Source organism: Hetaerina americana, unplaced genomic scaffold (genome assembly GCF_022747635.1).
Source record: "Hetaerina americana unplaced genomic scaffold, ioHetAmer1.1.p SCAF_5, whole genome shotgun sequence".
Lineage (NCBI taxonomy): Eukaryota > Metazoa > Arthropoda > Insecta > Odonata > Calopterygidae > Hetaerina > Hetaerina americana.
In genome coordinates this window covers 58,846,582-58,871,018 of record NW_027287095.1, presented here as the reverse complement: position 1 = coordinate 58,871,018, position 24,437 = coordinate 58,846,582, and the positions used below count along the sequence as shown (strand labels likewise).

Sequence of the window (24,437 nt, the reverse complement as noted above, 5' to 3'; positions counted from 1 at the left end):
AGCAAACTGCCTGAAAAGGTTCGTAGTTTTGAAAAAAATAATCCTCACGTCCCCATCTCTTTCTCTTGCGATATTCAGATTCCTGATGCACATCGCCACTTCTAAACTGAAACCAATGCACAGTTTGCATGTGGCATAGAAATGAATTAAACGAACTTGGGAAATACACCTGACGCTTGCAGGCACCCTTGTACATGCAGGAGGAACGCCCTCTTCTTTCGGCTTCTCACTTCCTCGTCTGTCACATGCGGTGCTATTTGCGATGGAAAATATGAGCCACGGGAATCGTTCAAACATTAAGTAACAGCGTTGGTGAGGTGGTTGGGTTTTATTTTTAGTGCGTGGCATGTGGAGATGGTGGGATCTAAATTAGTATTCACAAAATATTTTCGGAGTAATCATTCGGAAATCAATTTCTTTGTTCAGTGAGAAAATAACATAAATATTCGACTTAAAATAATAAAATTGGAAATCTCATCCCCGTATCACATACTTCTTAGCAGATGGGGTAGGTACAGTGTAGAAAGTACGTCCTGAGAGGAGATGTTAATCCTAATTTTCGCCACATGCACCATTCAACTTTACTATGGACTATAATGAAGCACTTGGTGCACCATTTTGTCCAGACCTTCACTTCAAGCATTGAAACCGAGGAATAGTTTATCCTCCACGGTGGAAGACAGTTTTTTCCGTTCAGAAATAGTTGCAATGGAAATATCATAAATTCAGATTGTCAGGCGTTTTATCGTTATATAAAATAGGAGAGCAGCAAAACAGAATATATGTAAGGAGCATGTCATAATGTTTGGCAAGGGGGCAAGGAGTTCAATATCTTTTACGTGAGATACATATGGTAGGGGTTTCCTGTTTTAAAACTTGTAGAAAAAGGGGGCTCGAGATGATGGGGTGGCTATCGTACTGGTTTCCCACCCAAAGGGGCCGGGTTCGAATCGAATATTTTTCAGTTGTATCTCGATCCCTACTTGAGGTGCTTTGTGGAGGGAACCTTGAGTGAGTACGCCGTCCGTTGGATGGGAAGTTGAGCTGCGGAACCGTTGGCGCCTTTCGTAAAGAGTAGGCTAATGCCGTCGCCGGGTTTCTCTCCAACAATTGTCTCCATCCCCAATGGTACAAATGATCTTAGTTGTCGGTTGCCTCCCCTAAATACTACTACTACTTGTAGAAAATGAGTTTATTTCGAGTTAAAAAAAAGCTCCTTCTGTTGCTTAAAAACGTGCTGGAAATGAACTATAGAAGTGTTTCTGTCAAAAAGGCAAGAAGAAATTCAATTTCTATGTAGGCTTCCGCGGAGATTATTGATGTAGGAAGTGGTTCTTTCGGGTTTTCTTCCGCGTGTATCCATTTTTCGGACGATATTTCGCCAACGTTCCAGTTGGCTTCCTCAGGTCCACTGAAGTGCCGATGCAGGTTTTGGTCCAATATATATACCCTCCGTTTGGCGCCTATTTTTAGGAGGTGTGCTCTGATTCGTTGAAATCCTTGAGGACACGTTTCCACGCGCTGGCGAGGGGGTAGCCGTCCTCGCGGTTGAAATTTCTGGGCGTTTTTGCAATTTCAATTGCCTCTCTGATGATCCTTGGGTAGTAGCGGCCTTCTTTATTCAATAAAGTGGCGTTGTCAAACTCAATATTATGTGTCGGTCCACTCCAATGATGTTCAGCCACCGCTGACTGCTGGAACTGTCTATTTTTTATATGGCCCCACGGAAAAGAAGAACTCCAGAAGTTCCTGCAACACCTCAACGCACAAAATGGTGCTATTAAATTCACCATGGAGATGGAAACGGACAACCGGCTGCCCTTTCTGGATGTCCTGGTCGAGAAAAAAGAAAATGGGTCTTTGGGACACTCCGTTTTTCGGAAAAAGACCCATACGGACCAATATCTCCATGCAGACTCCCATCACCACCCTCAACAAAAAGCCGGAGTAATTAAAACCTTACTCCACCGAGCATGCTCCCTCTCTGACGCTGCCTCCATTGGAAAAGAAAAACAACATCTGCTGAAAACGTTCCAGATGAATGGCTTCCGGCGTGACAACATTCTGAAGATAATGCACAGGGTGGAAGGAAAGAAGCGGATGGCCCTGGAGAGGACCGACGAGACTAGCCCTAAGGAAAAGGCGACGGCACACGCTCTCCTGCCGTACGTCGCCGGAACAACGGAAAAAATTGCGAGGGCCCTCCGGAAACACAATGTCTCAGCCAGGTTCAAATGCGTAACCAAAGTGGCCAATATCCTCGTCAACGCGAAAGACCGCCTCCCAAAAGACATCTCTGGAGGAATCTACCAAATCAAATGCAGCTGCAGCAACTCCTACATCGGCCAAACATCAAGAGCGCTGAAATGCCGAGTCCAAGAACACAGAAGGGCCGTAAAAAATAGACAGTTCCAGCAGTCAGCGGTGGCTGAACATCATTGGAGTGGACCGACACATAATATTGAGTTTGACAACGCCACTTTATTGAATAAAGAAGGCCGCTACTACCCAAGGATCATCAGAGAGGCAATTGAAATTGCAAAAACGCCCAGAAATTTCAACCGCGAGGACGGCTACCCCCTCGCCAGCGCGTGGAAACGTGTCCTCAAGGATTTCAACGAATCAGAGCACACCTCCTAAAAATAGGCGCCAAACGGAGGGTATATATATTGGACCAAAACCTGCATCGGCACTTCAGTGGACCTGAGGAAGCCAACTGGAACGTTGGCGAAATATCGTCCGAAAAATGGATACACGCGGAAGAAAACCCGAAAGAACCACTTCCTACAGAAATTCAATTTGTTTACAGAAATAAAATATAGTCAATCGCCGATAGCTGACTTTGTAAGCGAAAACTCAAGATATGAAGAATTGCTACCGATTCAAAGAAATCTTACTAGGGAATCCAGAAGCAATGACAATTTACTTATGGAAATACTTTTGAGTAATTTGTATTTGTGACAAAAATACTCTAAAATATATTATGTTAATTTCCCAAGTGGTCATAATCTGTTTTAGACATAATAAAACTGTGCTAAATGAATCAAATAAATGAAAATTCGATAAAAAATATATTTTCCTATATTGCCAAAGTAAAATAAAAATCATGTTTACATGGTTAAAAACACGCTATTACGCTATTGTTTATACACAATCACAGCAGTTTCTAGGCCTAGCATGGTCTTCCACATAAATCCTTGATTTACGAATGGTAAGAAGCATAACTTTATGTGGTACCCGGAATTCGGTCTTTCTCTGCTGCTTACTTAAGAGAAACAAATTACCGATCAACGAGGTTGGGTCGTGATTGGTGAACAGGCCTGCCCAAGCATATCGAATACCTACTCCTCATGTCCGGCAAAAGTCCTTCTGATGTGCTTTATGCTCCTTTATTTATTCCAACTTCCTCGATTAGGCTGACTGATTGAGTTAGAGGAAAATAATGAGATTATTCCTCAACCATTCCCATGAGTTTGGGTAAATAACATCGCGTCCAGTGAGGAAATACAAATGAAAGGTCAAATTTAAGGATTCTTAGCACTGTTCGTTGAAATCAGGGTCTTAATCGTGTCCGACGTCCCTCCGTTCTCTGGTATTCCTTCCTCCTTCATCCGATACCTAACACCAAGTGATTAAAACTATTATCAACGGCAAGGATGGCACAAGCTGTCGTACTATCCTCGAGAACCGTCGTGAAACACTTCGTAACCCTTGAAAAAATTAATTGGTTATAAATCGTCAAATTTGTTCAAATGTCAACAGAAAAATAGCAACTCTGAAATGAACCATTAATAAAATAGGTGTAATAAACTCAATTCATTGATTTCGTGTTAAACTTTTATTTATTTTAAAACTTTTTACAGTTTTGAGATACTTTTTCCATTGAGTGCTCACCGTTTTCTCAGAACCACTCGATATGTATTTATTTTTTACTAGTCTCCACGGCAAACACATCCTCCACATAAAATGATTCGGGGTCCAGGATATAGAACATTTTTGGTACTAATTAAATATTGGCTTCGAGGAAGTGAAGCTTCTTAAGTGAACGTAATGAACAACACTTCTCCGTAAATAATTTAAAAATCATACGACTTTTCTGAGCATTCCATTAAATAATCGGGAGGATAGACTAAAATGGAAAAAGTTTCTCTTAGGCTTTGGCAAAATATTTACATTTATATTTATATATATATACACATTTCCTTTCTTTTTTTTAGCAAAGAAAGTTCAAGGAAAAGGACTGAGGTAAACGGCCGTACGTATCTAAGCATGGAACTTGATGAGCTACACTTGTCCGTGACCGGCAGGAAGAGGGGATATAGCATATGTGATACACCATGAGGTTATATATGAAAGATTTTCCCTTTCGTTTAACTTTCCAATTTCTTTTTGGATTGAAACACTACGTTAGGATAGGAAATGTAAAATTAAAAACAAGAGACTGTATATAATTCAAGTTTCGACAAATGATGATGAAATGAATGAGGAAAGGAATACGCTCGGCCACTGGCTTATTATTCAAGCGAGTCAGAAAGTATAGGCTTGAATGCAATTGTCCGTAAGTCCAGTAATCACTATCTAATTTTCCGTCCCTGTAAACAAATCTCTGAGACACTAGCAATTGACGCTTGTCCGCGCAAAGTAACAAGATACTATGACTGCTGCTGGAGTAAATGAAAAGAGAATAATACTGGTATTTCAAACAGAGCACACAAAAACACGGTCATTTTGACTCCATCAAAGTACAGCATTGAACAAAAAAGAATCCCCACGCCTGGGTGCAGTATTTTTCAGTGAATGTGAGTATACAAAATGTACAGAGAAGCAAAACTGAAAGCCCCTTCAACTTCCAAAAAAAAATCGTTTCATGAAACGCTTACGTCGGTCCCGCACGGCAGCAATGACGACTAAAAACATTTCGCGGACCAAGTCACACTAAATGAGTAACTCAGTTGCAAAACATAAAGATCCGAATAACATCAACAGAACAATGAGCTATTTTCCATTCTGAAGTAATCTTCTCGTCACAACTCCGTTGGTTCCGTTGGTTCCGTTGGAGGAATGCTTGGAAGAGATCGAGTTGTACTCCGCCTCTTTCTCGATCTTTTTGAGATTTCGATCTTTTTCTCCTTGCCTCTTGGCGTACGTCTTCATGTAAAAATTGGAGAAGAGGATGAGGAAGAGAGCCCCGTGGAAGGCGATGAACCAGACGAAGGCGCGGGGGTAATCACAGTCGACGACCAACAGCTGGAGGGCGTGAACAATGATGAGCACGAATTGGGCCTGCACAAGAAAAAACGAGGAGGGGGAGGGAGAGAGAAAGGGAGGAAAGAGGTTGCGTAAATATTAAATCGCATTATATTTGCATTTCTGTTTTGTCGTACAAGATAATACATTTTATATATATATATATATATATATATATATATATATATTAGTATATATATATATTAGTGTATATATATATATATATATATATATATTAGTATATATATAAGTATATATATATAATGATATATCTAACGTGTTAACTTATTTAAATAATGCATATAAGGAAGAGTAGGGGCACTATCACACTTCTTTGAGGTACGCCGGATGTTACATCCACCTCTCATGATTCCATGCAACCAACTGCTGTGCGAAAAGTATTTGGGGTCTATGGGATAAAATGTTATTTAAGGAATAAGATAAATTTCAGAAATGAACAGCTAGATTCTTCAATAAATTGTCACGAAAAGAAAGTAAGCGTGATGGAGTTACTAGAAGAACTGGATTGAAACTGATGTCGGAAAAATATATTGGTACCGTTTAATTGATTGGCATGGGGTAAATAGTAAGCTGCATTGAGCATTGCGGAGGTGGCTCATAACGCCGCACGGTAACGTTCAACTCTTTTTACTGTTTAAAGAAGTGGTAGAGGGAGAGAACAGGATACCTCTGCTCAAAATATTTTCAAAGGGCACAGCACACTCAACCCTCGTCGTACTCGTGACCAAGTGCAGCTGTCCCTTGTGCTCAGGCCAAAGGCGCGAGAGACACTCCAACTGGGAGCGAGGTGCAAAGACAGACAAAATCACTGATCCGTTTTATTCGGAGTCTGACCCCTTGCCTGATGTGGAATCTTCCATTTATATCACTTTCTAAACTCTATGCTTGCTACGGCATAATTCACGTTAACCCTCAGGGGTAATTTTTGTCGAAGGGTGAACCAAAAAGACAGCCCGGACAGAAATATTTCATTGCAGCACATAAGCATTGCCAGGAAGGAGAAATTAAGCATCAAATTCCACATTTTCAATAACTATATAACCAGGGGCCTGGAGGCATGAATACCCAATGCTAAATTTAATTTAATATCAAGCTTTACTTCCAGATTTCAAACAGGACATCGAGGATGTAACCAAAATTCCACAACATATCGGTAGGTAGGACAACGATGACTAAATTAGAGAAATATTCTGTCAAACCAATGGGTACGGGAATTCTTTTTCTAATTCTCTATCTGCGGCCACGACAATAAAGTGATACGCAAACAGATGAATCCAAATATCAATTGAGACACTTCATAGTCTACTATCATTATCTGTGGCGTGTGTCTGTTTCTGCAAGCCCCTGCGACAGCTTGGTGCATGTTATGCAAACGCAGATTTTAGTGAAAGTTAACGGGTTCGCTCGTCATAAGTTTAGAGAGTGGGTATAAGTCGCCTTTCAATATAGTCCTGTAGTCCAACGGGAAGTCAAGATTCCCTATCACTTCCGAACGGCCTTGAGCGCCTTACGAAAATTGAAATCTTTAAGGACCACATAAGTCATACCAATTAGCGATGGCTCCAACTGTCCTTGAGGTGGAAGAATTGAAATTTAAAATGGACAATACATACTTACAAATTAAAATTATGTATTGCAGCTTCTTTTATCATGCCGCGAATGTTATGACGTCACTTTGACCGCTGGTGTTTTAAAACAATAGATGAAATAGAGGTGAAGATCTGGGTAGGAAAATCAAATAATTAAAACCAACTGACTCTCTGTCAAGGAGAATCTTGGGACATTCAAGGAAACGATTACGAGAATGAGTAACGGCAGCCGTATTTCCTTGTTTGATCTCAAGACTTTTTTCATTTATATTTTCATCCCTGAGAACGAAACGGATCGTGCAGTCTCCGTGCTGCGCGGAAATGCCTCGGCATTCATTACTGGTGGAAACGTCATGAAGTGAAATTAAAAAAAAAGAAAGAAAGAAAAAGAATCCATCCGATTAACGGCGTCGACAAACGGGTTGAACTGGTCATTAGTGTGCGCTGGACGTGACATTGGCACGTATATCGAGTAGGTGAATAACTTGTTCTACGGCGGATACTTACGAGCTGCAGCAGGGTGACCCACTTCTTGAACTTGAGGTATCCCTTCCAGCTAGGCTTCAGGGCCGAGATGAAGTAGTAGCTGTACATTACGGCGTGGACGAAAGTGTTCAACATGCCACAAAGTGTAGAGTGACCACCTGCGGAGAAAGAAAAGACGAAAGAATTATCAAAACTGTCTGATATAACTCGAGCAACCGCGATCGCCAGGAGCACAGAGCAGAGAACAGAGCCTTTTCTCTAAATCCCCTTTCGCTAATTTTTCAGTGAAATGCTTTTCCTGCAATTTTTTTACTAAAAAGATATATATTTAACGTATTTTGACCATTATAAATTTTTTCGTCAGAAGTAACGTACACATTCGAGAATCGGAAATACTTGAGCGATCTCTTATTAAAACTACCTTCTTCCTTTTCATAGAGAATTCTCTCAAGATGATTGAGTACAATACAATCACGGAGCCATGTAACTAGAGGTACAAGAAATTTTTGAAGACGGCTGCATTGCAATTTTATTTGACGAACGAACTCAACTATCACCATTATCAATAATTGAAAATGCCTGAATTTGAGACTTTTTACATTTTTTTCAAATGTTGATTCCCCAGTCTCTAGGCTAAATATTATTTATTTAACGCTGCTGAAAGGAATTTTTCTAGCAATAGAAACATGATAACATCTACCCGACGTACTCAAGAAAAAATGTCGATAAACTCCAACGAAAGGCTATCCATAGTGTGGGAAATAACATATGCCCACTCTTTTCCTATAAACAATCCCCCTTAAAGCTCATAACCGTCCATCCACAGTACCGAAATGCGGTTCCCGTCGACCATGTAAGTGGGATTCCTAATTATCCGTGGATGGAAATATTTTCCAAAAAAAATCTCAATGAAGCTCAATACTCGTGGATGAACTACGTATTCACTGTTCATGTAAAATAAAAGGAATGATCAACCAAATTACGACCATTCTCTTTATGTATCCCTAAAAAAATTCTTCTCAAAAATATAAACCTCTCTGTGAAAAATATGAATCTACTTACAAACAAATAGAAATGAATAATATATTTCCTTTAATCTCTGAAAATTTGACTTAAACCCCCCTTGTCACTTTATTTCTAGGTCCTCTTTTTTCTTGAGTTTTAAGAAGCAGAGAGAAGGCAATACGCACCCGATTGAAACACAGAAGGACCTTGGAGAATACGATAACCTTGAACGGGCACTTCGAAGTCAAAGCCAAAAGGGGAGATAGCCGAAAGAGGGAAAGGATGCTTCCCAGATGGAATGGAAATAATTTTAATTATTTCTTTATTCGCTAAAGGATATTTTTCAATAAAAAATAGTAGACGATATTATAAGAACGTCTGGATGAACACGTAAACCCTCTGGTAACGGGACGAAAAGCCATTCATCTTCAGTTTTTTTCGAAAGAACCTCCCTCGGAACGGGGCAAAAATTTTCACTAATAAATACCTGGAACGAATTTTGTCCCAAACCAGCAGGCCATCGGTATTCCTCCGTGATGGATCAGATGCAACACGGTCACGTGATCGTTCTTTTTTCGGAGAACGAAGAAGATCTGGAATGGAAGAAGGAAACGTTAATATAGCCATCCTTAACCCCGTGATAGCATGGTCGAAAGATAATCAGAATGGGTGAGCAGTATGAGCAAGGCTTCCTTACCGTATCACTTAACTCCGTGAACTTAGAAAAGTAAAACCACCACACCGCATTAGCCATCTGAAGAATAGAAAAAAAATTAAGGTAAGTCAAGAGTTCATCATTTGGAATAAGTAAAAAGTATATCGATTCGTAAAACAAACTAGTCTCACCCGCATGGCCACTGGATCCTTCGAGTAGTCAACGGGCTGGCACTTAAGACTGTACTTGCCCCACCATCCAGACATCAATCCCTGTAAAGTTAATATCAATTTAAAGTAAAGTTAATCAATGTAAGTCATTCTAAATAAATTCAATCTCACTGAGCACGTGTCATTGCTCTAGAGCGTGTGGTTAAGCGATGGCTAAAGAACGGAAGTAGAATTCCATTTTAACTGCCAAGTAAATTTTTAGAATCAATTCTAAATAACACTAATCCCTTTTTTAGGATCGCTAATGCATGATAACAAGAGTACGGTCGAAATTTCGTTTCATATATATATATATATATATATATATATATATATATATATATATATATATATATACATATATATACTCATATATACAGAAACAGATATAAGGAAAAGGAATAGGAACAAAGGAATAGGATTCCGCCTTCCCCACCTTTATTGTGTTCGTCCTTTATATGTGTTCCTATTCCTTTTCCTTATATCTGTTTCTGTATACTAGTATATGAGTATTTATTCGCCGTTTGGCGGGATTTCGTGTTTGAATGTATATATATATATATATATATATATACACACACATATATATATATATATACATATATATTTATTTATATAAATAATATTCAACAAAAACTAGAATTAAGACCACAAATTGATTAAAAAGAGAAGAAAAATAAATAATTGTATTTCCTACCTAATGCCTAATTTCCTAAATTTTGGCCAATAAAATAGTTCTTACCGTATATTTTATGAATAGGAGCGATCTAATCCAGAAGCAAACATGACAACACGACATGAACTGTTATCTTTGGGAAATTAAAGTGGCCAAAGACTTTTTTCCATATCCACTATCCAGTCATCGTTACGTGTAATCTTTATTTTCTCCATTCTATGTCTTTTAGTCCAACTTTAAGCGAAATATCGTAAGTGATTAAAGTAGTAGTTCCTGAAATTGATGAAGTGTACCTCATGAATATCTCACAGAGACTTACTTCTACGATAAAACGACAAAGCAACATTCGTCAACAACACGCAAGCCCTCAATTCAGTGCATTTACCTAGGAAACCACATTAATGACTGAGTGAGTTGTCATTATCACTTATTATATGAAATTAACACTTAGTGGAGACTCTTGTGGTAACCGCTTTACCATGCCGTTTCAACTTTTACCCACCTACGCTCGCCCTGAAACAATGAGTCCCAAGGATCATGAGGAATATTGGATGGGAAAAAAATCTGTAGCTTTTTCAATTTTGAAAAAAATGGGAATAAAGTGAAACTTTTGGGTCCACTAGTATCATTTGAAAGAGCAGTTTATTATGGATAGGAAGTCAACTAAAATATTATTAAACTGCTCTGCATTGTCATTGGTTTTTGCGCTATTGCATTGTTTGTCGAATACAAATGCCCACGACCAGATTTTGGTAGTAATACTTGAAATGTTAATACCTTAATTTTCTAGTGAATATTTGATTAAATTTTAAATTTAATTTTCATTCAAATTGTTATCGTACGCGTTTATTTAATTAGGAAAAATTTAATACGATACTTGGCGCGTTAAAAATCAATTCGTCAGACGAGAGGATATCCTCATAAGAATAATAGTTAGTTCCAATGCATCTCAACCTGTGTATAATTAAGTAGCGGTTTGTCAGCTCCTATGCAATTCAATTTGTCTTAGAGATAATGCAAATTTTGACATGAATGAAATATTAAAAATAATAGAGCTGTTGATTAAAAGATATTCAACTATGATTGACCCAACGTAGATTAATTTCTTCTGGATTTAAATTTAAACTGAACGCAGGCAAAATCATATTAACTTAAACTTCCCAAACTATGCCCATGATTTCTTTTGGATAGGATGACGACCACCTTACACGAGCGAACGAGCTGACACGAAGTTCACCGAAGAAATGGGTCCGATTTCAGTCTTTGACCTTATGACGCCCCAATACAGTTAGCGTTCAATCTTTTCTTAACAATTCTCTCACTGCACTTACCTCTTTGAACATCCAACAGCTGAAATAGACCTGGAAGGCGTTGTAGAAGAGAAGCAGCGGTCTCAGTTGAAAAGCTTTCCTATCCTTCATGAGTCGTGGACCAAGTCGGGTGACAAAGTACAAATAGAACAGACAAATGGCTGCAGTGGGAAATGGTGAACTCATCAACGGCCAGTCTTCCACACGAGGATCTGAAATGAGATGAATGATTCGTTTGAGCGACTATGCAGATTTATCCAACAATATTCTCGAAATTCGCAATAAAATTCTATATTTTTATAGGAGGGTATTATTATTGGATTATTCAAAAAATATCCCCGTTCTTTAGTCTATAAACGATAGTTTTGTGTTTTCAAGCGATTTTCCATATAATGTCCATATATTGAGATATTTATCTTTATGTCTATTTGTATATTATTTATATATTAAGTGACAATTAAAATCCTCAAAGGGAGAAACCTATGGGGTCCTGAGGTTATAACCTTATTTTAAGATCGTCAAATTTATGCCCTGTTTAAATTTCCCCCTGATTCTTAGGGGTAAGTGATTAGGACCAAAGAAGTTTTTGCGTTCGAACCCGTGCCACGTTTAACAGAAGTTCAACCCTTTTAAGGCGGAAGGCTTTTATCTTTTTTAGGCAATCCACATGTCCAGAATATTCAAACTGATAGCTTGCCAAAGAGCGCAATGTGAGTAGGAGTCTAAACCAGACGCTGCTCATACCTGTTTAGATATTATAAACCGCCCTTGTAACTATCGTAAATATTAAGACCTGATAACTTAAGCTTCGGGAGATAAAGCGATTTGTTTTTTAATAAATTAAGTGCATGTGCATGCATTATACAAGTCGCACGCGAATAATTAAAGCAAATACATTTAAGATTAATTTCTGAAAACGAATTTTCCACTCAGAAAAACTTTCAGCAATTTTATTTTTCAAGTTCAGGCAAAAAATCCTGAATACGGTTATTTATTCTGCATAATCTAATTGAGATGTGGTCGTAAAAAAATTATCTGCACTCTTAAGTCACTGATCGAAATATTGACGGGTATGAAAGTTACGAAAAATATTTGCAGAAAACGTATGAAGCATTAAAAAAAATCAATGTGTACATTCCGTTTGAATTGTTAATAACTACATTATAATGGAAATAATATGTTTGCTTAAAAAATTAAGTCATAAAATTCAGCGTAAAAAAATCACAATCGGGAACTTATTCAGTTTATTACGCCGTTATTTAAATGAGTTTAGAAATATAATAAAAAAAAGATTGCCGTTCACCTTCAAGTCTGATTTTGGAAAGAAATCATTTCACAGCCATTAGCGGCATGTAATTATTTTTACTATTCGTAATCTATCGTCAAAGGGAGGTTTTGAATGTGTAAGAACAAACCATTGCTACACCTCTCAGCTCCATTCAAAAAGACACAACCTGATACCCCAAAATGCCGTAAAACCTCTTTTTTTTATTCCGAGTAGAAATTACCTCCCCGTACTTTACTTGCGAAATGTTCTCCCCTCTACCACCGTCTTCAGCAATCCATCATCAATTAAAAATATTCTGCGTCCACTTTCGCTGTCTCCTTTGGACCTCTCCCGGAAACCCTCCCCTCTTTTCCACCACCACGGCTACGACTTCTTTGATGATTTTGCTTTCCATCCATCAATGCATATTACATGAACTGTCACATAAATTTTCAGTACCGCGATTTAAAAGAAATTCTATACTCCATATTAAACTGAAAGGAATAATTGCTCAAATGAGCGGATTTTGTTTCACCAAATTCCGATTACCCCCACAATTCGCGATGCCTGTCCACCATAATATACGAGTATATCCGATTGAGGAAATATTTTCATCCCTATTAACGCACATCCGAGAACGCGCACGCACAGACACAAACACGGCCCTTACCTCCACGATCCATCGTGTTCCGATAGTCGGACATGAGACTCCCAACCACTTGAGCCATGGCTGCTGCTGCTGATGCACGGGGACTCGAGGATGGAAACTCTCTCGATTTCCTGAACGGGCGACTGAGAACAGTGGACGCACCGAACACCGAAGACGACCACGAAGCTATCCAACACCCTCGGCGGTGGACCGAGGGTATATATAAAGGGAAGGTAGGGGTGTCGGAGGGGAAGGTGCTGTCTTCTGGTCGGTAGACGTGGGCGGGAGAGCGACTTCTTTCGAGTAGGGGTTGGGTAGGGTGGAGGGAAATCTCGCGACTATCGTGGATACGATAGAAGAGATCTAGGGAGGAAGTTGGGGGACGAGGGGGAACTGTTGAGAAACTCAATAGTAATATTAATAATAATCTTCCATTTTGTGAGGGGAAGGAGACAACCTTAAAGGCGCGGAGGGTGGGGTAGTAGAGCCTCGAGGTGCGATGGCTGTTCCCACTACGCTTCCTTGTCGGGCTTTGGAAGGAGAAGGAGGGAGGGCAGTGTGTCGTCGCCGCGGAAGGCGAAAAAGGGAAGGTTGAACAATATAAATCTGAGGAGAGTCGAGTCGCCGATAACGAGAATCTTATTCTTCCCGTTCCTTCTCCCCCTGATCATACCCTCACCTCCTCGTCCCCCAACTCTCTTGCAGGTGAATGCATCAGGGCAAGAAAGAGGAGGAGGAAAACTGCTCCCCTGTAATGGTTGGAGGTTAGCAACATTCCACTAAAGAGCGATGAAAATTGCGTGAACGTAACTTGTTCAACAAAAACCAGATTCCGAGTCATCTGTCACGTTGACATAGGGGGGGGGGGAGCGGAGGCGCGGCATCCATAGGGAAGGGTGCCGGGATTCAGGGTGATATCTATTTTCTCTTCTCTTTTTTTTCACTCCTTCCATCCCAGAGCCACTACGAGGTATATATGAGCGCGGGCGCCCGGTTTGTGCGGTGAGGTGGGGCAACTGTACCGGGCGTCATTGGCGTTCTTAACATTTCCGCTTTAGCGAGCCTTTCCCTTTTATTTTTTCGGCCGTTCGCCGTTGGCCCATTCGCACTCTCTCCTCTCGGCACTGTGCGAATTTCGGTGGGACGAAGACACACGTTTGGCGAAAAGTAGCCAAACGGCGCACAAATATTCGAATTCAATTTCATTCATTAGAAATTTAGCTTTCACTTGTCGGGAATAAAGAGTGTGAATTTTAGCTTCTCCTTAATACGTTCGAATAGTTGTATCAGTATTAGTTTTAGGGGAGGCGAACGACAGCTGAGGAAATTTGCGCCATTAGGGATGTATGGGAAAGGATAAAGGGTGGAGAGAAACTCGACGTCGGCATTAGCCTACTCTTGTCGAAAGGCGCCAAGGGGTCCGCAGTTTAACTTTCCATCCGACGGACGGCGTACTCACTCAAAGTGCCCTCCACGAAGTACCTCAAGTAGGAATCGAAATACCACTGAAAAATGTCTGACATTGCCGGTATTCAAACCCGGGCCATCTGGGTGGGAAGCCAATACGCCAGCCACCGCACCATCCGATCCCCCTCCAATAGTTGTAATTCCTTATCTCCTCCTTATCGAATCGTGTTGAGCTAACTACCAAGTTGGCCGTAAAATTTTTTCTAGGGATATATTTTGTGAAAAAATTAATAGATTTTCCTCCCTAGAATTTCCTCGGGGAATGTTTCGCAACTCTGGAATTCTAATATTAGGGAATAATAACTCCTGGCATATGTTTCACGGTCTTCCACAGAGTTATAAATTTTTTTATTAAACAAATATACATAAATATTCCGTAAGCTCTTGCTCGCGGAGATGACCTCTGTCTTCAGAATAGAACACAAAGAAGTTCGAATTAAGGATGTTTAGAGGGAATGTAACCTGTAGGTAGGAGTACGCCTAGTGAGCTAGCATTCTGAGTGGGAAAACATCAAGGAACTTTGGTTTTTCACGAAAGAATCGCAAAATATCCACGCATTTAGCAGGTATGGAATGAGACGAAAAAATTTGCATTGCATTTTTGTTTTCATTTCGAGAGAAATAATGAATTGAAATACTGTGTTAATGGAAAAAGATAGAATATATGAAAATGAGTATTGAGTTACAGCTGTTATACAAATCTGAACTACAAAAATGGAACTTGTTTGAAGCAAGAATTTAGTTTCTATAAGGCTTTTAGTTGGATCAAAATTGCCTTATTTTACTATCATTTGCACAATAAGAAATGCATGAAATGAATTGTAAAAAATGAGTCACGGACAGTCGCGTATTGAAAAAATCTCTAAATTAACCCCTATGCGCGGTTCTCAATACGTGGTAGGTCGCAGTCAGCACACCTCATTTGCGGATCGTCGTACGCCGTACGTCCTGTGCCGCTCTCTCGGTTTCGAATTTTTTTCTGCAGCGCCATCGAATTTTTAAAAATATCTATGGTTGCCCATGGCCTGTTGGATAATGAATCTTCCTAATTGTTCTGTTTTTACTATAAGAAAACGCACTTTATAAGGAAGATAAATCTAGCAAGTCCGTCCTTATTATATAAGCGAGTTATTTGCATTTACGCTTTGTCATCAGGTTCTGTTTTCCATAATTGCTTGATATGATATACTTATCAAATTTCTCCGTGACTATTCGTGCATCATTATTTATTTTTGTTGTTTCATAATAGTTGCGAGGGCAAAAGGCCTTACCACCGTCTAGTCTCAGTTTTTAGATTTCTTTCTTGAGAAAGAATAGTAAAGAAGTCTTGTGTATAACGCTCAATGGATTCCAAGAGGATTCAGCTTTCTTTGAGTGAAGATGAAAGGGAGGATTTAGTTGAAGATTTGGACGTAGAAAGTGAAGTGAGCATTGGATCTAATAGTGCAAGTTCAAGAGTGAGGAAGAAGGTGATTTTACAGAGGATATCCTCCACGATAGTGATTGGGAAGGCGTAAGTGATGGTGAGGTACCAAGAGAGGGCTATGTTCTCCATTCCTCCTGGGTTTTGACCGATATTTATGAGGATTTAGTTCCAAAAAAAATACCAGTTACTGGAGATGTGGTCCCGCATTATGCATATATCAACAATTTTCTTGAATCTTTTACAAATATTTTTATATAATCCTATTGGAAAAAATTATATTGGAGTCTAATAGTATGCTATTGCCTACTTACAAAACCATGCTTTATCGTCTCCCTCACGACTGTACCAATGAAAACCTGTAGATGTTGGAGATATGTATACTTATTTCGGACTGATAATCTTGATGGGCATTGTGTAGAATCCAATGATTCGTTCGTATTTTTCAAGAAATCCATTCCTGGAAACAACCACTTTCCTCCAAAATATGTCTCAGGATAGGTTTGAAAGTATCTCCAAATTTTTACATTTTGCTGATACCGATGAAATTCAAAATTATACTGTAAATAGAAAGCTTTTCAAAATCCAGCCAATTACTGTTCACTTGAAGAATAAATTTGAGACTTTATTTTCCAAATGAAATTTGTTTATTTTCCATTTTCTAGGAAAATGTTCCGAAAGAAGTAAAAAACCGCAGCGTTGAGGAAAGGAGAGCATATTTCAAAATTTTGTGACAATATTATGGCCATGTAGTGGAAGGATAAAAAGCCTGTATCATTTATCTCAACCTTCCACCACAATAACTTTCAGTTGAAGGACAGAAAATGTAAGCCGGAGTGCATTATAAAATATAATACAGCTATGAGAGGAGTAGATTTGAAAGACCAAAAACTTCAGCCTTACTTAACAGAAAGTAAAAAAATACGGAATGTTACATGAAATTATTTAGGTTACTATTAAATGTTACCGTGCATAACGCACTAGTAATATTCAGTAGCTGTCAGAATAAGGTAGATCACCTAATATTTCGCCTTAAACTAATTAAACAGCTCCTTGAGAAGTACCGAAACCCTAAAAACCCCTCGGGTGTGAAGAGACCGACAAAAAACCAGTCACCACGACGTTTGGCCGAGAGGCACTTCATTGAAAAGATACCGCCGCCCAGGAAGAAGTCCAGGCCTCAAAGAAGATGTGAGGTGTGCTCCGCACGACGTAAAAGGAGGGATACGGTGTACTGGTGCCCCTGACTGCAATGCAGGCCTCTAATTAGAGGATTGTTTCAAATTACATCATACAAAACTGAACTTTTAGAACGGAGATTCGAAACTTAAAGGCGAATGAAGAAGTGAAAATATGAAATATTACGTAATTAAAACTTTTACTAAGTAGGATAAGCAATTTTTTTTAAATTTTACAATAAATATTTAAAAATATACAAACTGTTTTCAGCAATGCTGCAAAGAGAGGTTTAAAGAAAAATTAAATACCGCGAGTAGGGCTCATGCATTTAAATTCCTATGCCGGCTTGAAGGGTTAATCTCACTTTTCTCCCTTCCTCTCTCCAATTGAATATTCAATGGTCAAAATATTTTTCCAACTTTGCAAATTAATTAAATATAGATATTATATTTGAATGCAAAATTCCTACCTGAACTTCCGACTAACACTTTGAAGATTCATCAGTAGAGCGTGAGTTCCCTTTCTTCAATTGGATTTTTAAAAATAACTTCAAAATTACATAAAACTCTCCATTTTCTGGCACTTTCATAGTATTCCCCCTATTATGCCCACCTAAAAATACACAGATCTTATCAAGATCGTCCCTTTACAATAATTCGTCTCTGTTAATCGGCACTTGTTTAGCAGTAGAGATACTTGGAAAGTAGGGAAAAAATAAAATGGGTTGGAGAAGAGTAAAAGAAAAACTTGGGAACCTCTGTCTTGAGAAATGTGGTACGATGACCAAAATCTTTTCTGTCGTACCAATATGTACCTTAGGATTGAAATTCATTGATGGAAGTGGGGATATAGAATGGAGAGAATATAGTAGTCCCGAATACAAATTAGTAGTATTGGATAACCGGTTTTCCTTTCACGTTGTTCTAAATGTGACTCCTCCTTCAAAAAAAAACAGGGTAGAGGCTGCCTGCTCTCGATTGTTGCCTTCCCAGTCTTCCCACCCGGAGTTTACGATAACCCCCACGCCCTAGATCGCATTTCGATGACCTCGAGGAAAACACAGCATAGATTTGGTAGCGAAAGTGGCGGAATCACGGAGAATGTTTGGAGTTGGCAGGTGCACGTGGAAAAACCTGATTGGTCAAGTTGAGGGATTCCCAAAACAATAAAAAATTTTAAAATCTTCGGAAGTAGTAGGTTCCAATCATAATCATCACAACCGGTGCCATTTCATGAATGTGTTGTGATGATGGTTTTGACAAGAATCGTATCATTTGAAAAAGCGAGAAAGATTGTATGATCGAAACTTTAAATTAAAAAATCTTTTCCATCCGTATGGAATTTAAGTCCTCGAATACAAGTTCAAAGTCTCTCGCTGATGAATTCAAAATTGAAAAACGCTCTCAAATTGCCCATGGAATTTTATAAATGATTTGTTATTTCGTTGCGATGCCCCACGTTCTTTTTTTAATAAAAGAATGCCGCTTCCTAGTAGTAGTTTTGAGGGGAGGCGACCGACAGCTAAGGTCATTTGCGCCATAGGGGATGGACAGGAAAGGATGAAGGGTGGAGAGAAACCCGGCGTCGGCATTAGCCTACTCTTTACGAAAGGCGCCAAGGGGTCCGCAGCTTAACGTCCCATCCGACGGACGGCGTACTCACTCAAAGTACCCTCCACAAAGCACCTCAAGTAGGGATCGAGATACCTCTGAAAAATATTCAACACCGCCGCTTCCTTCGCCATATATTTTCGCCTATGTGAACCGCCCCAAGGAATGCAAATAATTGATTACGGCGAGTCCCTTTGAATCACACAGGAACTAAAACTATATAAAAATAATAAGCTGTTTCCGCTATTATTTTTTATTGGCTTAATTTCTCTAAGTCGTATGTGTAATGAAAATTTGGAGGTAGTATCTGAAGCCTGGACCACTCTCTTTGTAACCTTTTTACAGGAAAAAGCTATCCTCGTTCAACCTGAAATTGTAGACCCTGGCAAGCATAATTACCATAACTAATTGCCGCTGTCTTAATTTACGCACTTGGCGTATTGAATAATCTTCGACCGAATACAGAATTCAAGGCAAGCCTGGTCAAGTCAGGGATACCACGCACCACCTCCCTCAGTTAATACGTCACTAACATACTCAGGTCAGCGAGGTGAATGTCATTTGGCGAATAACCGGCACCACTTACACAAGCTGTAGTCAGAAACCACCCCGAGGAAAACTTCTTTGGAAAACAACTTTCTTTGGGAATAAACTTTACAAATCTATAACTTCTTATCGATTTCATCATTTCTATCCAAGAATACCGAGAAAAGTGTATCTCTGTGAATACAATTTGCAGAAAAGAGATCCTATTCGGTTGTTCATAGAAAAGGCCTAAAACATTTGCAATGGAATATTTAAGTAGCTGGTAAAACCAGTAGAATAACGGCTCTAGGTGATTCCTTCAAGGATACCGTATTCCTATCATCAGAATACCAAACATTAGAAATTCGACTCCAATGGTAATGGGATGTTTTCATGATTTAAGGAATTTAAATAGGTCATTATATAATTATACCTACCACAGTTTATTTAAATATTGATCGGCAGTGACAGGTATTGATTTTAAGTGATGTATCGAGATTAGAAAACACTTAGAAATAATTACGTTTATGGCCTTCTCAATGAATATAAAAGCTTGATAACTCTCTCTGTATTGGAAGTGAGGGATAATGGAAAATTGTTGCTAAATATTTCGTGAAAAACGAGATAAATAAGTAATATTTGGATAACGTCCCGCGTTTATGTAGTTATTTGTACTCCCCGTAGTCTTCAGAAAGTCTTTTTTCCTGGAAGCTAAATTTCAAGTCGAAATTTATCAAATAAAATGTACTTCGGTATGTAAATCGGTATGGTAAAACATGGTATGCACTAGTAAATTGGAATATTTCAATTTTTCAATACTATAGGGGTAATATCGTTGAATCTCAATGAGTTAAGAATTTCGATTAGTTAATAATCTCAATTTCGATATGTTGGAACTTCAAAATTGAAATGGCCACTACTATTCTTAAATCATTCAATTGGAACTGTTATTTTTAAGCCAATGCAACAAACTCTCTTCAAAATGAATGCTTTCGCTGAAAAATCAATAGCGTCTCAAGTAAAGATTTTATGAATTTTCAAAGATCAATTGGCCAGGAAATTCGTCTTCAAGAGAGTAAATATTATTGTGCTGACGAAAAATTTCCACGAGTTATATGTGGTGATTGCAATTCATGCGTTCATGACTGTACAATCAAAGTTTTAGACATAATTTTGGGCACTTATTATCAGGACTTAACGATTACAGATATAAGACGACCACCCCATGAGGAGGACACCAGCGACGTAGGTTTCGCGAATGACTCTGATTATGATCATAGAGATTTCTTTGATTCAAATGGGCATAACGTTTCGTATATAGTTTCCTTAAGTGATAACGTAACGTGTGGGTTAGTTAATGTTAATTAATTTGCCCAAGTTTGTAAAATGCAAAGTAAAAGCGAGCAATGGCTACCACGGAGATGCAGATATGCTAGAGTAACAGTAGTTTATAATTCAACGATCGGAAGATAAGTAGTCCTCTCTCAAAAGATGTTGAAACATAGGTCAATTTTAATAAAAATTATCAGTTTTTAATTTTTATCCAGGAAGTTGGACAACTTTCATTCAAATGGTCATGAAACCAAACCTGGAAAAATAAACGAATGCCTTCACACTATTTTTACCAAAATACTTTGGCTTTCATTTAAGTATTAAAAAAAGGTTATCCTATAAATATTTTAAAAAAACATAAGAAATTATTATGCTTACATATCCATTCAGAGTTCCTTTATTTGCCAGCAACATAAAACACTCACGGAGATGAGTTGCACCTGAAATTAACGTATGAAGAGATGAACCTCTGTGAATCTTTCGAAATATTTCATTACTATCAGATATGCGCTCCCGAATCTTAGCATTCCATCGATGAAGTAATTCTTGGCAAAACACAAAGCTATTTTTCGATTTGCCACATCTTCTATTTGAACATAAATTTGGACAATCTACCTTACGAAACTGACCTATCGAAGAGCTGTGGAGAAAGAAGCGTCGAAATTCCCCTGCTTGTACTTATAAAGCGATGTAACTGCTGAACAAAATCAATGCATTTGGAAAATGTTCGCGTTGTCAGTAAATTGGAGATTTTGTCCTAAATTTTTAGTATAGTTCTGATTACCGAATCAGGAATGGCAAACTTGTGTGACCATTAATATATTCACGTACATGTGTAAAGCTAATGCCACAAATACGGCGTTATAATTGTAACGCGCGAAATTGAGCACCACTAAACGTCTAATAAATGCCTCAGCCCACAACTATAATTGAAATGAGCACCTATTAGTTTCTTGAGCTCTCTTATTTCATCCCACATCATCACGTATTTGTTTCCTCTTTTCCCTAATAGATTATGTAATAGAAATGCCGTGACGTTTCATACAATAATTGAAAGGAATGTAATTAGGTAATATTTTTGTCAAATAATTATACCAAAATCATGACATTAAGACACCGTCTCGCTGGATATTTTTGTTCATTGAATTTAGAGAATACGATCGATTAATTAGAGTAAAAATTTAACGTATTACAGAAAATAGGAGTACGTACAGTGGAGGAATAGTAGGCTTATCCGAAATATATGCGTGACTCAGACGATGCTAATAAGGATAACGAATTAAGAATAAAGTTGGGCAGTGTGGGACGATAACACACATCAATCATTTTCCTCCTAGGTTTTTCAAATTACACGCGGAGGAAATGGAAGGAAGTGGTGGAATAATTGAAAGCGGACTTTCGGCTAAATAAAGAAAGCTTTAAAGTGTCAGTCAACCAAAGAATAGCAAACATTGCAGAATGAATTAACTAATCAGTGTGCAAATGAGAATCAATCATAAGTAAACAAAATTACGGTATCATCAAGAGACATGAATAATAAGTTAAACATTATAATAAGTTACAATATAGACATAATAATGGTCAATAAATGATTGCAAGCAACGCAGATTCACATATTCTGAGAGGTTTAGACGGAAATGGTCATTAAAAGGAGTTTTATTTTAGGGAAAGGGACATTTACAGAGAGGAGGAAGTTGACGAGAAGAGTCTTATAAGTGAAGACGTAAACGCAAATTGGTCGTTAAGGAAAGGCGATAAACATGAACTGAAAATTTTTCAGGTGTGGATTTGAAGAAAAAAGGAGAAGTTGAAATGGACAGAAAAGAAAATAAAAGTGATTCAATGGGAGGCGTGGTTGGGTAAAAAAGACTGCTGTCGGGAGACATAAAAAAAAAGGTAGTAAAAGGAAATGTGAGTGGCATTGAGAGGAAATTAAATGTTGAAGAATGCTATGGGGAAGAACATTGGCTGAGGGAGAGAGAGATGAGATACTTCTGAAGTATTTGGAGCTGAAAACTGGATTAGTATAAGGCAAGCTGTAGGGGTGTTTAGCCTCGTGTCAGGCGGGACTTAGACGAGAGTCCCTCTGCCTCTTTAACTACCCCGGAATCATATTGATACAAATTACCATTAACCATCATTACCCTTCGCAAATACATATATTTAGCACCTATTTTTTGTTTACATTTTGGTAAACGTTCCTGAATAAAATCAGGAACCTGAATCTGAATACAAGTGTGATGACAAAAAACTTCATTCAAATAATATTTTCAAAAATTTGCATTCAATAAGAACTTCTCTTGCCATCCAAATGGTGGAGCAGTATACTCTTCACAAAGTAGTGTGAAGCAGGTCCCTTATAGGGCACACCAGCATCAAAGCTTCGCTGAATCCGGAGAATGGGTGAAGGACCACCAATCGGCAAGGTGACCTTAACCTCAGAGGAGGGAGGTAGGAAAGGAGTCTGGAGTGGGAGAGGGTCTCGCCACGACGAGGCCTCTCGCCATGAGGGAACGCTAACGCGGTCGAAAATGAAGCGACGGAGTGGAAAAGTAAGAGTTCGGCGAGTAACTTAATTCCCCTTGCCCTCCTGTCCGAGCTAATAAGTGGCCCAATAAGCTGATGGGTCAAAGTGACGATGGCAAAATGTCCGACTGATCGAACTGCAAGCTAAGGTGAAATTACGTATATGACGAACTTAGTATTGACTCACATGGAAGGATATAAATGTATGTGTAGGATACTGACAGGTTATTTCGAATCATTTGATTCAATTTGGTCAAATTTGGGACGACGGGAGAAAACGGGACGAAATACGGCGAGAAATGCATCATTGAAAAGGTGGATACAATTTTCGTTGGGAGTGAAAAAAAATATGTTGTGACTAGAATAACTGGTGATTTTATTTCTCTAAATGTCTAGCGATAAATAAGGAAGACATGGATCTATGGCGGGGGAAAATCGACATGAGACTGATGGATTCAAACGAGGCTGCGAGAGTTAACTTAGTCGACCGTAATGGCCTGAGAATTCCACAAAAACGTTAGGCCAAGGCGTGCATTGTACCGGGCCTTGAAATCGTCGGGACGGAAACTATTGTGACGAGATGCGGAGAAAATAACCGTGTGTACTAACGTGTAAAATAGAGTCCAAATTTGCAGAGGAGCGTTAAATACAACATTTCAAAGGATAAGATGAACGGATACAGCAGTTCGCCAGGTAGCCAAATCAAATATACGTAGAACAGGTCAAATAAAAACAAGGCCATCAACTCCATCGGCAAATATTTTTCCATTGATTGCATAAACGGAAATCAGATAAAAAAATTCAATGCTCCCACATCCCAAACTTCAGGGTCATCAAGAATTTTTTTTCGGAAAAACAATGTTGGTAGTTTTCTAAATACCGGTTAGAAGTAGGCAAAATAGTAGCCATTCCTAGTTCTTCGTAGGCTACTTTAAGGACCACCCCAACGTAGACGGTTTCGCCTCCCAGGGGCTCCAGGAAGACGACGTAGTCAAAATGAAAACCACAAGGTCAACTCCGTCAGTCAAAAAATACCGCGAAAGTCTGAGTCGCTTGAACCCGGATAACAAACTTCCTATGCTGCCAGTATGTCTTCTCCCACTTTTTCAAACTAAACTAAAATCAAAATTAGAGAAGGAAAAACTCCTCAAGGCGAACAACATCTGCGTTCCGAAGGTCACGCCGGAGCCATTTGACCCTCCTCCCTCTGACCCAACACAATGTACGAAGTACCAGTTCCATGGCCACACCTGTTGCCTGG

The 24,437-nt window shown here is 38.8% G+C and overlaps 1 protein-coding gene across 1 annotated transcript; it reads right to left on the bottom strand.

Annotated features, from left to right (window-relative positions):
* Positions 1 to 4,995: 4,995 nt before the first annotated feature.
* LOC139694075 (very long chain fatty acid elongase AAEL008004-like) lies at positions 4,996 to 13,193 on the bottom strand. Its single transcript, XM_071592499.1, has 7 exons — positions 13,136 to 13,193; positions 11,220 to 11,410; positions 9,195 to 9,275; positions 9,046 to 9,102; positions 8,836 to 8,941; positions 7,365 to 7,501; positions 4,996 to 5,283 (listed from the first exon to the last, which is right to left on the bottom strand). Exons 1-7 carry the CDS (start codon positions 13,191 to 13,193, stop codon positions 4,996 to 4,998), a joined length of 918 nt encoding a protein of 305 aa, XP_071448600.1.
* Between the last annotated feature and the right edge of the window lie 11,244 nt (positions 13,194 to 24,437).